At 36.6% G+C, this 13,836-nt stretch overlaps 1 protein-coding gene across 1 annotated transcript in view; it reads right to left on the reverse strand.

Annotated features, from left to right (window-relative positions):
* Dnah7 (dynein, axonemal, heavy chain 7) overlaps window positions 1-13,836 on the reverse strand; it is a 197,157-nt gene that overhangs the window by 3,513 nt on the left and 179,808 nt on the right. Inside the window, exons 58-61 of the mRNA XM_013013366.1 lie at window positions 11,580-11,810; window positions 9,281-9,433; window positions 7,580-7,757; window positions 4,353-4,456 (exon numbers count right to left, since the gene is read on the reverse strand). Coding sequence (XP_012868820.1) covers window positions 4,353-4,456; window positions 7,580-7,757; window positions 9,281-9,433; window positions 11,580-11,810 — 666 coding nt within the window. The remainder of the gene's footprint in view (window positions 1-4,352; window positions 4,457-7,579; window positions 7,758-9,280; window positions 9,434-11,579; window positions 11,811-13,836) is intronic.

Below are 13,836 nucleotides of genomic sequence, written 5' to 3' on the forward strand. Positions count from 1 at the left end.
AACAAAAACAAAAACTTTAAAAGAGCAAAGGATCTAGGTATGGTGGACTATACTTATAACCCCAGCTACTTGGGAGATAGCAATCAGGAGGCTTATGGTTTGAGGCCAGACCAGACATAATGTTAATGAGACTCCCCCCCATCAAAACACAACAAGCCAGGCTTGATGATGTGTGCTTGTCAATTCTATTTGGGGTGTATGGAGGAGTACATAAGTAGGACGATCTGGTCTGAGACCAGCCCCAAGCAAAAATGTGTGAGAACTTACCTGAAAAATACTAAAACAATAAGGGTTAAGGACCTTAATTGGAAGAGTACTCACCTAACAATCATAAGGGTCTGAGGTCAAATTCCAGTACTGTAAAATGTTAATTCAAAAGAATCATTTTTAAAGGTTCAATGAGATCTAAGAAAATACAGATAAATGAAATGAGGAAGACACGTAGGATATGAATAAAAAATTAGCAAAAAAAAAAAAGATCTTGAAAAAGAAACTATCACATGTATGGTTCCACATAGGAAGAACTCAGTAGGTTCAGATAATAAATTCAATTACCTCAACACCAACCTAGATCAAGCAAAGTTTTTGCAACATCAAGTCTTTGCAACATCACAATCACTCAAAAATAAAACTGAGCTGGGTCCTGGTGGCTCACAGCTGTAATACTAGCTACTCAGGAGACTGGGATCTGAGTTTCATAGTTTGAAGACAGCCTGGGCAGAAAAGTCCAAGAGACTCTTATCTCCAGTTAATTGCCAAAATACGGAAGTGGAACTGTGGGAGTGGTAGAGGACTAGCCCTGAGTAAAAAAAGCTCAGGAACAGCAAGCACCTAGATCCTGAGTTCAAGCCCCAGCCCCAGCACTAAAAACAAACAACTCCTACAATTAAAAAAAAAAGATCCTCAGGACCATTATTAAAAGGCTTAATACTTGCATCATCAGCATATACAAAAGGGCAAAAATAAAGGCTGGGAGTAAAGAAAACCTATTCAATAAAATAACATCAGAAAATAACATGAACACTCAGGAACAGGAGGCCTACAAAACCGCAAACTGACAAGACCAGAAAAGATCTTCACAGTGAGATAAAAATACAGGACAATATCAGGTGACCAGTGTTGGTGTCTGTAATTTTAGCTAGTTGGGAGCTAAAGATTAGAGAATCTTGGTGCTTTAAGGCTAGCCCAAGAAAACAGTTGTGAGATCCCTTTCTAATCAATAGCTGGGTGTGGTGGCCTCTGCTTGTCATCCTAGCTACATTGGAGGCTGAGGTTGGGAAGATTGCAGTTCCAGGCTGCCCTGAGCAGAAAACTCTGCATGAGTCCATCCCAGTGGAAGAAGCTGAGTATGGTGGCACACATCATCCTAGTTGTATTAGGAAGTGAGGAAAGGAGGATTGTGTGCTCCTTGTGTGTGCCAAAGCAGGAGACAAGTGAGACTAACTCAAAGGTAACCTGTGGAAGAAAGGGCTGAAAGCATGGCTCAGTGCTAGCTCATCTGCCTTAAAAGCTTGAAAAGGAAAGCACCAAGAGCATTTAAGAGCAACCCAGTTAGGTTAATGGCTGAAAACTTACAGGCCAGAACAGCATGGAATGATATATTTCAAGTCATGAAACCCAAAACCCAAAACACTCGTAAGCAAGATTCCTATACCCAGGCAAGGCTATCCTTCAAGATAGAAGGAAAAATACAGACCTTCCAAGATGATGAAAAACTAAAGGAACTTGTGAACATAAAGGGATATGAATAAAAAATTTAGCAATTTTTTTTTACAAAAGATACGTAAGGGAATACTCCACTCAAAAGTGGAAGAAAGATGACTACTGTCATGATATGTGAAAGTATAAATCACTAAAACAATATGCACACAGGTGAGATCTAGAAAAACAAAATGATACATTAAGCCATCAAACCACAAAGATGGAAAAGAGAGGAAGTATTAAATTATATTTAAAATTAGGGGGGAAAAAGCAATAAATGACAAGCACGTATCTATTTTATTAATAATTCTGAAGGCAAATTGTCTTAGTTCTCCAAAAAGCAAAAATAAAGTATTGCTTACAAGCAACTCATCTTACCATTAAGGATGCACACAAGCCAAAAGTGGAAAGAGAGGAAATGATATTGCAAGCAAATGGATTTAAAAAGACAAGCTCAAGTGGATATACTTACATGTGCCAGAACAGACTTTAAAACAGAACGGTAGCTATTTTCAATAGAACCACCATATCCTTGACAGAGAGATACTTCTTTTGTGTGCAGACTTCATTTCCTTTGACTAAGTACCCAGTAATGGGATTGCTGGATCATATTAAAGTTCTGTTTTTAGTTTTTGGAGGAACCTCCATATTGTTTCCCAGAATAAGGATTCCTTTTCCCCTCATCCTCATCAACATTTATTTATTCTATTATTATTTCTAACTGAGGTAAGATGGGAACCTATTGTAGTTTTGATTTATATTTCACAGATGGCTGATGGTGTGAAACATTTTTTCACATATTTATCATTTGGACTTCTTTTGAGAAGTGTGTATTTAGATCATTCTAATTGGATTACTTGTTCTTTTGTTGTGATTTTGGGTTCTGGATATTCACCTGTCAGATGAACAGTTGGTGAAGACAATTTTAGTGGTAATAACAAGTAATCCTTCAGGTGGTATGATGACAGCCCACTGTTCTGAACCCCTTTAGGCTGCTCAGGTTAAACATAAACCACCAAAGGAAACTAATAGATCCAAAGGTATGACACAAGATAGAGTATGACGCAAGGTAGAGAATCTAATAACATTGAGACTCTGAATCCAAACCCTAGTACTGTTTAAAAGAAAAAAATGGGTCAACTTGTGTCCTTGTTTCAGCATTTTGTTTTTTCCCTTCCCCTCCCCAAATTAGAAAAATGCATATACAAGATGCAGAGCATCAGAATCAAATACAGTGACAACAGAGGTTATACCATGGGGGAAGAAGATACAAAAGAAAACAATCACATAGTACATTAAAAACAACAGTGACAAAAAAAAAACCCCTTGTGTCCCTGTCTTGGAGTTCATTTCTCTTAGCATCACTATGTTGAAAATGAACTTTACAACTTTGGGGGGTGAGGAGGGAAGAGTTAGGGAGGTTGGGAGGGAAGGGATAGTAGAGGAAAAACAAAGGAGGGGTAACAATGCTCAATAGGAAATATACTCATTACCTTACTCATGTAACTATAACCCCCTTGTACAGTACCTTTACAATAATATATAGATATATAAAGAAAAAAAGCTTAAGTTTACAATGACAGTTTCTCTAAATTCTTTCCTATAATTTTGGAATCCAGATTGATATAAAGGGAGCCACAGGGAGTTTTAGATGGCCAGATACACCCCGGACATTCTCAACCTGGACATATTTCATTTGAACCAAAGAATGGATTTTTCTAATGAGAATTTTTATTTCTCACTAGGTCACTTCTTTATTTAGAAGAGCCTGAAAGTTGCTTAATATGAACTTGTGAAAGAAAAACTCAATCCCAACCAACTCATGAAATTACAACCATTTATTTACCTTGTGATTTTCAACATGAGCTTTGGCATATATTGCAAATTTCTCACAACTAGGCTTGCCCAGTTCACAAACTTACCTCAGTTGTTCTGGGGACTTTTTGCCCATCTATAAGCAATCTCATAATTCATGTGAATCCCACAGTTCGTTTTTTTCATACTGTCCTAGACCTGCTCTTCAAATTGTGTGAAAAGCCACCTTCTCATTATGTAGTAATTCACACATACTTAAGTATAAGCAGTTATTCCTTACTATTCTGTAGTTTCAAGTTTCCCTACTCACCAAAATGAATTTCCAATTGTCAAGTAAGCACTGGCAGTATGTTGTGGCTTTTGACAGACTTGAACAAAGCATCAAAGATTTCAATCTTTGTGTCTAATGTTCATGGATATTACTTTTCAGCTATTGTAAGTGTAAATGAGAATCATCTTCAGGGGTGGTGTAGTGCTAAAGTGTTTGTTCACATTTTGTTTGTCATTTTTGTTGGTGAATTTCTTGCTTCAAATGATTCCCAAGTTGTTGGGAATCAACTGCTATTGTGCAGTCTTGTTCATGAATTGATATTAATGTATCCACTATGTCTTATAAATCAGACCTCTTTAAATGGAAACAATACAATGTTATATATCAATCAACTGACAAAAGTCATTGTGACTGCTGAAACTCAAGCTGGTGTTTCTATGCAGTAATGTCAGGATTCATTAATTCACTGCTGGCAGCAACTTTACAAAATACGATTACCATTAATAACAAAACATGTTCATAGATACACATAAACATATATAGCCATGTATTAGAAAATACTAACCACAGGCACTGTATCATAAAGAACTTTAGGGTATGATTCTGCAAGTTTCTTTGTCTTCCTGTTCCAGGAAGCTCCATCAAGAAATAATCCATGAATATAAACTCCTAAATATAAGAGACAACAGTTAATAGAACACTACCCATATACCTATTGAGCGAGTGCTGGGTCTGCAATTACTAAATGTGAATATCATACATGTAGTAGTACTAGGTTAGTAGCCCATAACTTTTCTAAAAGAAGGCCATATCCAGAATGTTATGTTTTAGCACTCATATTTCAAAAACAACTATACCTCATTAAGATAGTATTAAAATTAGGTGTGCAATACAAAACTGGAAAGCAGTTTAAAACTAGCCTGAGAATTCCTTAGTACATGTTGACATTATTATTTTTTTGTCAGTTGGGGGGCTTGAACTCAGGGCCTGGGTGCTGGTCCCTGAGCTTTTGTGTTCAAGACTACCATTCTACCACTTTGAGTTACAGCTACACTTCTGGTTTTCTGGTGATTAATTGGAGGTAAGAATGAGTCTTATGGACTTGCCTATCTAGGCTGGCTTCGAACAACAATCCTCTCAACTTCCAGGATTATAGATGTGAGCCACTGGCACCTGGCTAAGATTTTTAATTGATCATGATTGCTTGTTGTCAGGTACTATGAGGTCTGAAAACATCCCCATTTCCCCATAAATTTCTCCTCCTCTTTTAGAACCTATTCTCATTGCCAAGACCTCTCCTTACTCTGTGTACAGAAAGGACCCATGCACAAACTTTCTTTAGAATGTGATGGCATATATCAACTAGTTGAAGAGCACAAATTAGGAAACCAGTAGGATGTAGGTTGCCTTCTCTATTCTGGTCCCTAAAGCTTCAGAGACTGAATACATGTATATTCCCATACATATTTAAAGCTACTGTCGCACAAATACTATGAGAAAGAATGCAGAACTTAGAAAGACTATAGTTTAGCTTTCTAATTTGCTGTGTGACCTTGAGCACTTCATTTAACCTTAGAACCTTATTAGACCTTGTGGAGAACCACCTGAATACTTATGAACAATCATGCCTGCTTTGTATACCTTATGGAACTTAAGTAAAATCAGTTAAGGTAGGTGAAACTGTGTTGCAGAATAGTTTAAAAACATCCATTGAAACAGTGCTGTCTAATTGGCTTTTTAAAATGATAAAAATGTTCTATGTCTGTGCCATCCAATATGGCAATCACTAGCTGCTTGTGGTTAGTGGCCAATTGGGCTGAATTTAAAAAATTGTACACATTAAGAAAGATTTTTTGTGACCTTTCATTCATATACATCTCACACTTCGATCATATCTACCTAACATCCCCTGATCCTCTCCTTTTCTATAATAATCTCCCTATTACTTTCCTGCTTTTCCTCAGAGAGTCAACAAATGGGAGAACCATGTCTTTCTGAGGCCGTGTTGTTTTACTAAACATGATGATCTAATGATTTAATGTTTCTTTGTGGCTGACACATACACACACAGGTCCACATCACATATGCACATTTATACACCATGTTTTCCTTGATTTTTCCCACATTAAAATAAAGCACCAATTATTTCTACATGGGAAAATTCATTTTGACATGTCCATATAAGCACCCAGTGTACCTCTCATCACTCTCCTTTATCCCCCTCTTCCCCAAACATTAAGGTTTGTTTTTCTTAAAATAGATTTATCCATTGATGGATATCTAGACTAATTCCATAACTTAGTTATTGTGAATCATGTGAAAATAAACCTAAGTTTGTAGCAACTCTACTGTATACTGATTTAGATTGCTTTAGAAATAAGGTTTCTGAGAAACTTTCAAACTAATTTCCATATCTATTTAGATGAACAATCCTACAGACACTGTAAATTTCTTTACCTTGAATCTTTGTCAGAATTTGTTGTTGTTTGTTTTCTTGATGGTAGATATTCTAATTGGGTTCAGATAATATCTCAGTGTTATTTTGTTTTGCATTTCTCTGAAAGTTAATAATGTTGAGTATTTGTTTCATTTAATTATTTCCAGTGTGCCATTTCTTTTGAATTGTCTCTTAAGTTCATTTGTGTACTTATTGATTATATTATTTATTCTATGATGTTTAATTTTTTGACTATTTTATATATTCTGGATGTTAATTCTCTGTCAGAGGAATAGCTAGCAAAGTTTACCTTCCATTCTGTAGGCTCTCTCTTCATTCTATGGATTGCTTCCTTTTAATTTGATACAAACCCATTTCTAGGTGCTTTGGACTCTAATAGGGCTTGGTGCTTCAGGCCCTGTCACCCTCCCCTGACTGCCAATTTTAAGTGAATTGTTACATTGTATGATGTGTGACCATTTAAAATAAACCCACATGGCACCGTAATGTAATTATCAAATACTATAGTTACTTACTTGTCTATTTGTCAGTACCTCATAGTAGGGTATAAATTAGCTGAGGGAAAAGATTCCAAGTTGTTCCCTGTTGGCATCTCCAGTGCCTTAACTGAATGAGCAAGTCAATGTATCATTCAGTGATAAGGAATTAGACTAGTATACATTTACAGTTACATTAGGTTCATGTAATTCATTTAAAGTCAACTGTTAGGGTAAAACTTAGGAATCCACAATATTTTTAAATAATGCCTGTTTAAAAGTGTCCTTATCTACTGAATATGAAATAAAACCTGAGTAGTCACAAAGTACTAAAGAGTCAATCAATTAAGCAAATAAATTCCTTATGACCAGCCTACTATTAAAAAGTATGTATTAGTTATGAATTTCAGAATAACATATGTAATAGGAGAGAAAACAAATGTTAAGGGTCTGTAGTTTATGCTCTTTGAGGGATTAGGAAAAATTTCCTCCTCTTCAAGGCTCTACTATCTTGATTTCCCAAGGCCAGCAGAAGATTTTGGGCAATTATCCCATTTAATATTAATTTAATGATTATTTTGTTGTTATTAGAAATAATTTCTAACATGTAATTTTGAAAAAAAAAGTTCAGGGGAACATATGCCATTTGTACAGTTTCCTGTTAGGCTCTCCCGTTTGCTTTATATGTTCTCTTCCTCGTCATGATTTTTTTCTCATCCACTTGAAGCTGAGCTGTAGACAGTGTGACTACCTATCTTCAACAGCCAAGGAAGGCATGTGAGAACGTGAAGCCTTTGCTCTGTGTTCAGGCATGAGCCAACACAATCCGTCATGGGGACACTCTACCACCACACTTACCATCTTCAGGGGGAGTCTTGTACTCTTTGTCTTCCATTACTTCATAATCAAAGCCGAGAAGATCAATAGGAATTGTGTATTTCCTGGCAAAATTCTGCTGGGCACCAGTCAGGAAGGCTTGCGTGAAGAAGAAGCCAGAGAGCCAGAAGACTGGCGGAGGGCCGGTTTCATACCATTGCTGTGGTGGATCAAAATACAAGTGTTTTTTTTTAAAAACTAAACCAAAACAAAACAAAACACTGTAACACTGCTTCACAAAATGTGTCCCCAAACACTCCTGTGATCCTTTAGGTAACCCAGAAAATGAACTAGTAAATGAAGACTGACAAGCCATACTCTTAAACTTCAAAACAAAACAAAACAAGCAAACAAAAAACCAAGTATCATCACAAGTACTTGCTATGATGTCACGTCCATTGTACCATCTCGGGGAAGTACAGAGTGTATGAATGTAGATGTAAATGTTTGTTTCATACATGACCAATCATTCCTTCAGAAAGTTGCCATACCCGGTGAACTCATATATGTGTAGTACAAAGCATGTTCTGTAGTGGAATTTGATTCCCTTACCCCATAAAATCTGGTCATACAGTTTCTTCACTTTGTTCGAATTAGTCATTAGTACCCAGTAGAATATTCTTTGGGAAAAATTTCCTCCTAAGTCATCAAAATACAAGGAAATGAAACATATTGCACAAAACTGCCTGAAACAAGGACAGTGCGAGCCCAAGGTCTCCAGAAATATTGAAATACCTTAATTCTTTCTTCCTAGAATAGATTTTAAAGGTGAGCATTTAAATAGTGACTCTAAGTAGCAAATCACAGAAGCCAGTCTGGAGAAATTAATTTGAAAATCTTGTCTCTATAAGAACCCAAGGTAAGGAAAGTGATATTACCAAGACTGATAATATGAGAAATAAGTTAGCAGAAATGAACTCAGTTTTTAATGCCTTGTGTATAGCATCTAGGAAATCAATTGATATTTGTAATGGATATATTTGTTAATAAGAATATAGTGGGCTGGGAAGGTGGCTTAGTGGTAAAGTGCTTGCCTTACATGCATGAGGCCATGGGTTCGATTCCTTAGCACCACATAAACAAAAAGAAAAAAGTGGGAAGTGGCACTGTGGCTCAAGTGGTAGAGCGCTAGCCTTGAGCTGAAGAGCTGAGGGACAGTGCCCAGGCCCAGAGTTCAGGCCCCATGACCAGACCACCCCCCCACCAAAAAAAAAAGAATATAGTGGACAATCAGCATTGCCACAGAATAAGGAGACAGATTTCTGCCCATTCACCATTTCAAAGGCAATTGAACACTTGAAGGTACTGCTACGTTGGGCTGAACCAGCTGTCTAGTGACTTCATGACCTAGAATACTCATCACTACTAGCATCTTTGGCTTCCTATAAAGCTCAGCTATAGGTTTCAACTTCAGTGCTAAATATTAATCAGAGAATCAGCATGCTAGATGGTGAATATCTAACTTCATCAGTTCTTGGGGTTTTAGGCAATATTTCCACTTGCAATACCAGTACCTGGGCAGTTCAGTGTGACAATTACATACCTATATAGCATAGTATTAATTAGTGGTTGTTTGTATCTGGGATGTACAGAGTAACTAGAGAGCAATTCTCCTTGCTGTGATATTCTGGATGGGGTAAATGGAACAGGAAGAATCTTGACATGTCATTTGCATGAACCTACCTGCAAGAATTTTAGCCTCGCAAGGAAGTCATTCACATAGCTGCCAAGTGGCTTAAGGCTTGGGTAGGATTTACCCATCCACATTCCTGGAATCTTGACATTCAAAATGCTGCTTACCACTTCTTCAAGCTCTGAAGACATCACAACAAGTCCCTGAAACATATTTAAGGTTGGTTAAAATGAAGGTATGGGTTAGGAACAGCCCCTTTAAAGCCTTCCTCACAATTTTCCTCTCACTATCTACAGAAAGGGAAATTTTAGTTGATCTTCATTAGGCCTTGGCTATACATTAGCTATTGAATCAATGTAACTTTGACTGAATTTACTTGCCTATTATGGAAACATTCTCCAGGGTTTCATGTAAAGAAAAATGGAATCTTATAGTATATGCATATCTTTAGTTGACATTTGTACAATACTGAAGTTTTGGTAACTTAAAAACAAGGTATTACCACTTGTCTATAATCTCTTTTAAATTTCTATTAAGAAAATGAAGAGTTTTTTTTAAAAAATATGTTCGACATGTTCCTTTGTTAAAGTTGTCATTTTTGAAGTGTACAAAATAGGACAAAACCTATTTTGCAAAGTATCCTGGGAATTGCTGCTTTCTTGGTCATAATTCTTAAAAATATATTATACTAGAGAACCTAGGAGGAATTGTCTTAGGCGAATTAATTGAGTCATTGAAATACTGAGGAGAGACAAGAGACTAATTAATGGGCTTAAGGATCATCATGAAGGTCACTTCAAGTTAAGATTTTCCAAATTTGAATTTTTTCTCCCATAGGAGGGACAAATTAAGAGAATGATGAAAGGCTATTCTGAGAAAGGAAACAATAAATAGTTCATATGAGTTGAATGTTTGTGTGTGACCTCTGCTCCTCAGTACTACCAAAGTACCTGAGACAATTTGAAGTTTTTAGTTCTACATGTAATCAACTCGTTAACAGTGAAATTGATCTCCAGCGTTGACTTCCCTCTTGAGCTCTCAAACATGTATTCAAGAGCAACCCAACTTACTCCATCTTTGAGACATTTCAAATTAAACTTATCAACATAAAAGTCTTGGTTTTTCTCTTTGAAACCTGCTCTTCCCCACCCCCCCAACTTCTGCTCGCTTAGGTCAAACAATTAGGAGTCAACCTTGACTCTTTCCTTGCTTCTTCCTAGACTGGTTTTCAGTCACCCTAGTAGACTCCTTGGTCAGTAACAACACAGAGACAACTGCTTCTCTCCGCTCCAAAGCCACTACAAGAGCAGCACAGTGGGCTGATTCACCTGTCTGCGATCCTCCTGTTCCCCTACAGTTCTTTCTGCAGTGATCAGAGTAAATGTTAAAAGAAATTGTGAAACACAACAATTTTACTGCATTGCTATAAACCCTTTGAGGTCTTCTCTTTACTTTTATATTTTATTTTTTTTTGCTTTTTTTTTTTTTTGTTTTTTTTTGGGTCCGGTCATGGGGCCTGAACTCTGGGCCTGGGCACTGTCCCTCGCTCTTCAGCTCAAGGCTAGTGCTCTACCACTTGAGCTACAGCGCCACTTCTGGCTTTTTTCTCTTTGCTTATGTGGTGCTGAGGAATCGAACCCAGGGCCTCAGGCATGCAAGGCAAGCACACTACCACTGAGCCACCTTCCCAGCCCTACTTTTATATTTTAAAATAAAATCCAGGAGCCTAACCAAGGTTGGCTATACCATTATGGTCTGATCCTCCCATCCCCCACACCTGCCTTGCTCGCTCTTGTCACACCAGCAGCCTTCCTTCTAGGGCTCCTGGAAGACCCCGTGGCGGCTCCTTTCTTGTCAAGTCCTCTGCCTGAAATGCTCTAACTCTATAGTCCATGGCATTCCCTTTCGCTTCAGGTAGGCCTCTACCCAAAGGTCAGCTCCTTGAAGGATTGGCTTAGCTGACAGAAAGAGGTTCCCACCCACCATTTTCTACCCCTTATCTGGTTTTATAGAAATAAAATTTTGGCACTTACCAAAATTATGTGTGTATTTGCTTTTTTGATGCTTTCACTAGAGCATCATCTTATGAGTGTATAGATACTTGTATTTTTTAAAACGCTTTATGTCTCAGCATATATCCTAACAAACTACTGCAAGTCGGTACAAACGTTTAACCTGCTTATTAATTTTTATCCACAAAAATTTGTAACTCCTAATGAGCAGAGAGGTTTTTTTTCCTATCCTTAGAACAAAGAACAGTGCTTGAACAGCATCTGTGCCTCATAAATTTTTTGTTAAATAGATACATACTATGCTTGATTCCAGGCCGGTTTTGTGTTTCCCCCTTACCTTGATTGCTTTTTGGATATTAATGCATGACTCTCTTATGGTCTTCAGCAGCTTATTGAACCGGCCCATCTCTTGGACAAGCACGGTGTTCATGCTCTGGGTGTAAGTGGTTGGGTATCTCCTCATCGCAGCCTCAACATCGAAGTTGTTTGGAAGTTTTCCCAAGATGTCACTGGCAACCTCATTTACTACTTCATCAGATGATTTTGCACCAGCTCCTGATGCTCGGGACTGAAAAATCCAAACTATTACTCAAAAACTTTCATCAAGGGCTAAGAGTAGTGGAAAAGAAAAACCAAACCCTGTGAGATAAGTAAGTACACTGTGGTCATTTTATCTATGATCCCTCTCCACAGAAGAAGGGTAGGATGTTGGGGATAAGCATTTTGGAGAAAATGACTGTGAAAAGGAGAGGAAGAGCATATCACATTTCCAGGGGCAAAAGAAGGTGTGGAGAAAGGAAATAAACTATAGGTTTGGGGTAGAGGAGAAGGATTGGACATTGCAGATAGGGAAAGGCATTCAGAGTTGACCAACAGATGATTAGAATTAAGTCCCACAGGAGGAAATACGATCATGCATTGAATAAGCTTGCTACAAAATATATTTGCTAATAACTCTGGTGCAGGCTGGTTGCCAAAAGTAGAGATATAGTTTTCTCCTTGAACCTGTAGGGCAAGGAAAACAAGTTTGTCGCTTAAGGAATTGGAAGACTTATGGAGAAAAGACAGACTTTAGTAATTCACGTTGGAAGCAAAGAAGAATTTCAATTCCATTTTTGTTTTTTATGTTTATAATGGCATTGTGCAAATGAATCTATATTTTTCTGGCAAAGCTCTTTAAATCTTAGCACAAATATATGCAGGTATGTGTCTCTGGGTATAGAGAAAATAAGCACTACTAGAATAAAATATACCTCACATTTCCAATCCAAAGGAAAATTCTGTTTAGTTTTCATTCAGATTTTATGTTTTCTGGTTGCTATAATTACTAAAGATTCTATAAGTCTATTCCATAAATATTAACTGTCACTTTTCCTTAAGCTTCAACTTAAAATTGTACAATAAAATAATTAAGTGCTGGATAGTTTTAATTATGTTAGTAAAAATGAGATCTATCCATATAATAATCTCTCATTATTATTCCAACGTATTTGATTTACAACTAAACACAAAAATCAGAGAATAAAAAATATTTGAGCTACAGTAGTGAAGTATTTATTTCCACAGCATTTAGAGAGTAATATGCTGGTTTATATCTGTATTTGATGTGATATAAGGGAATATATTAATTTTTAGCAAGAACTGCACCTTCCCAAATAACCAAAAACTCTAGGCCTATAACCCATCAAACAAGTAAAAATATTTTAATAATACAGATCTATTTCTCACATATTATAATTACATAATTGTTATGGCAAGTTTATGAAAGTAGTATCCAGTTGATATTAAAGATTAAAAGAATAGCAACTGGATTCTACTTATTTGTAATTGCTTATTTTAGTCAGCTTCCCTTTTAGACTACCTTTTTTCTTAGGTATCACCTTAAGGAATACAATTGCCACTTGAAATCATCCAAGGGTTATTTTTCTTTAATTAAATAAAGGTAATAGGAATTTATTTTTAAGGAGACATCACACAGTGCAACCTTTTAAGAAAATCTCTATCCATGTTAGTCTTATAATGAGTTAAGTTGAAACAATCTACCTACTCAAAATAGAGTATAATGATTAAATATAAGTAAAATACCTCTGCAAAAATTACATTCTAATGATGATACCTCAGTCTTTTTTCTCAGATGTGTCAGTTAAATTTGCTAATGCAAAAGTATTATCATCATTAATTTGCTTTCTAAGATCTGTAGTTTTCTTTGCCTCTGGATTGTGATCTAAGAAGGGACCTTAGCCATTACTAGACTCATATGTGTCAAACTGAGTTTGAGGATATTGAAATAGGTTGGTTTATCACATACTGAGAAGATATCCCTTGTGTATTTAAACTTATTTGTTTGGTTCTGACTCATTTTCTGTTGGAATGAGCCCACTATTTTATGTGTTCTGTAATGGGACACACACCATCACATTTAAATAAAGCCAAAAGATACTGTAAATGTCCCATTGTAAGACCATTGTGTTTTGCATGCACCTAATGTTCCTAAAGTTTACTTATTCATGTTTGTTCCAATGCCTTTATGCCCACTGCAATAATAAGAGGCTTTAGTGTCATCGATGTGTCCCTTTTGCCTTATTAGAAAATGT

The sequence above is a fragment of the Dipodomys ordii genome, unplaced genomic scaffold (genome assembly GCF_000151885.1).
Source record: "Dipodomys ordii isolate 6190 unplaced genomic scaffold, Dord_2.0 Scaffold1, whole genome shotgun sequence".
NCBI classification, from domain to species: Eukaryota; Metazoa; Chordata; class Mammalia; order Rodentia; family Heteromyidae; genus Dipodomys; species Dipodomys ordii.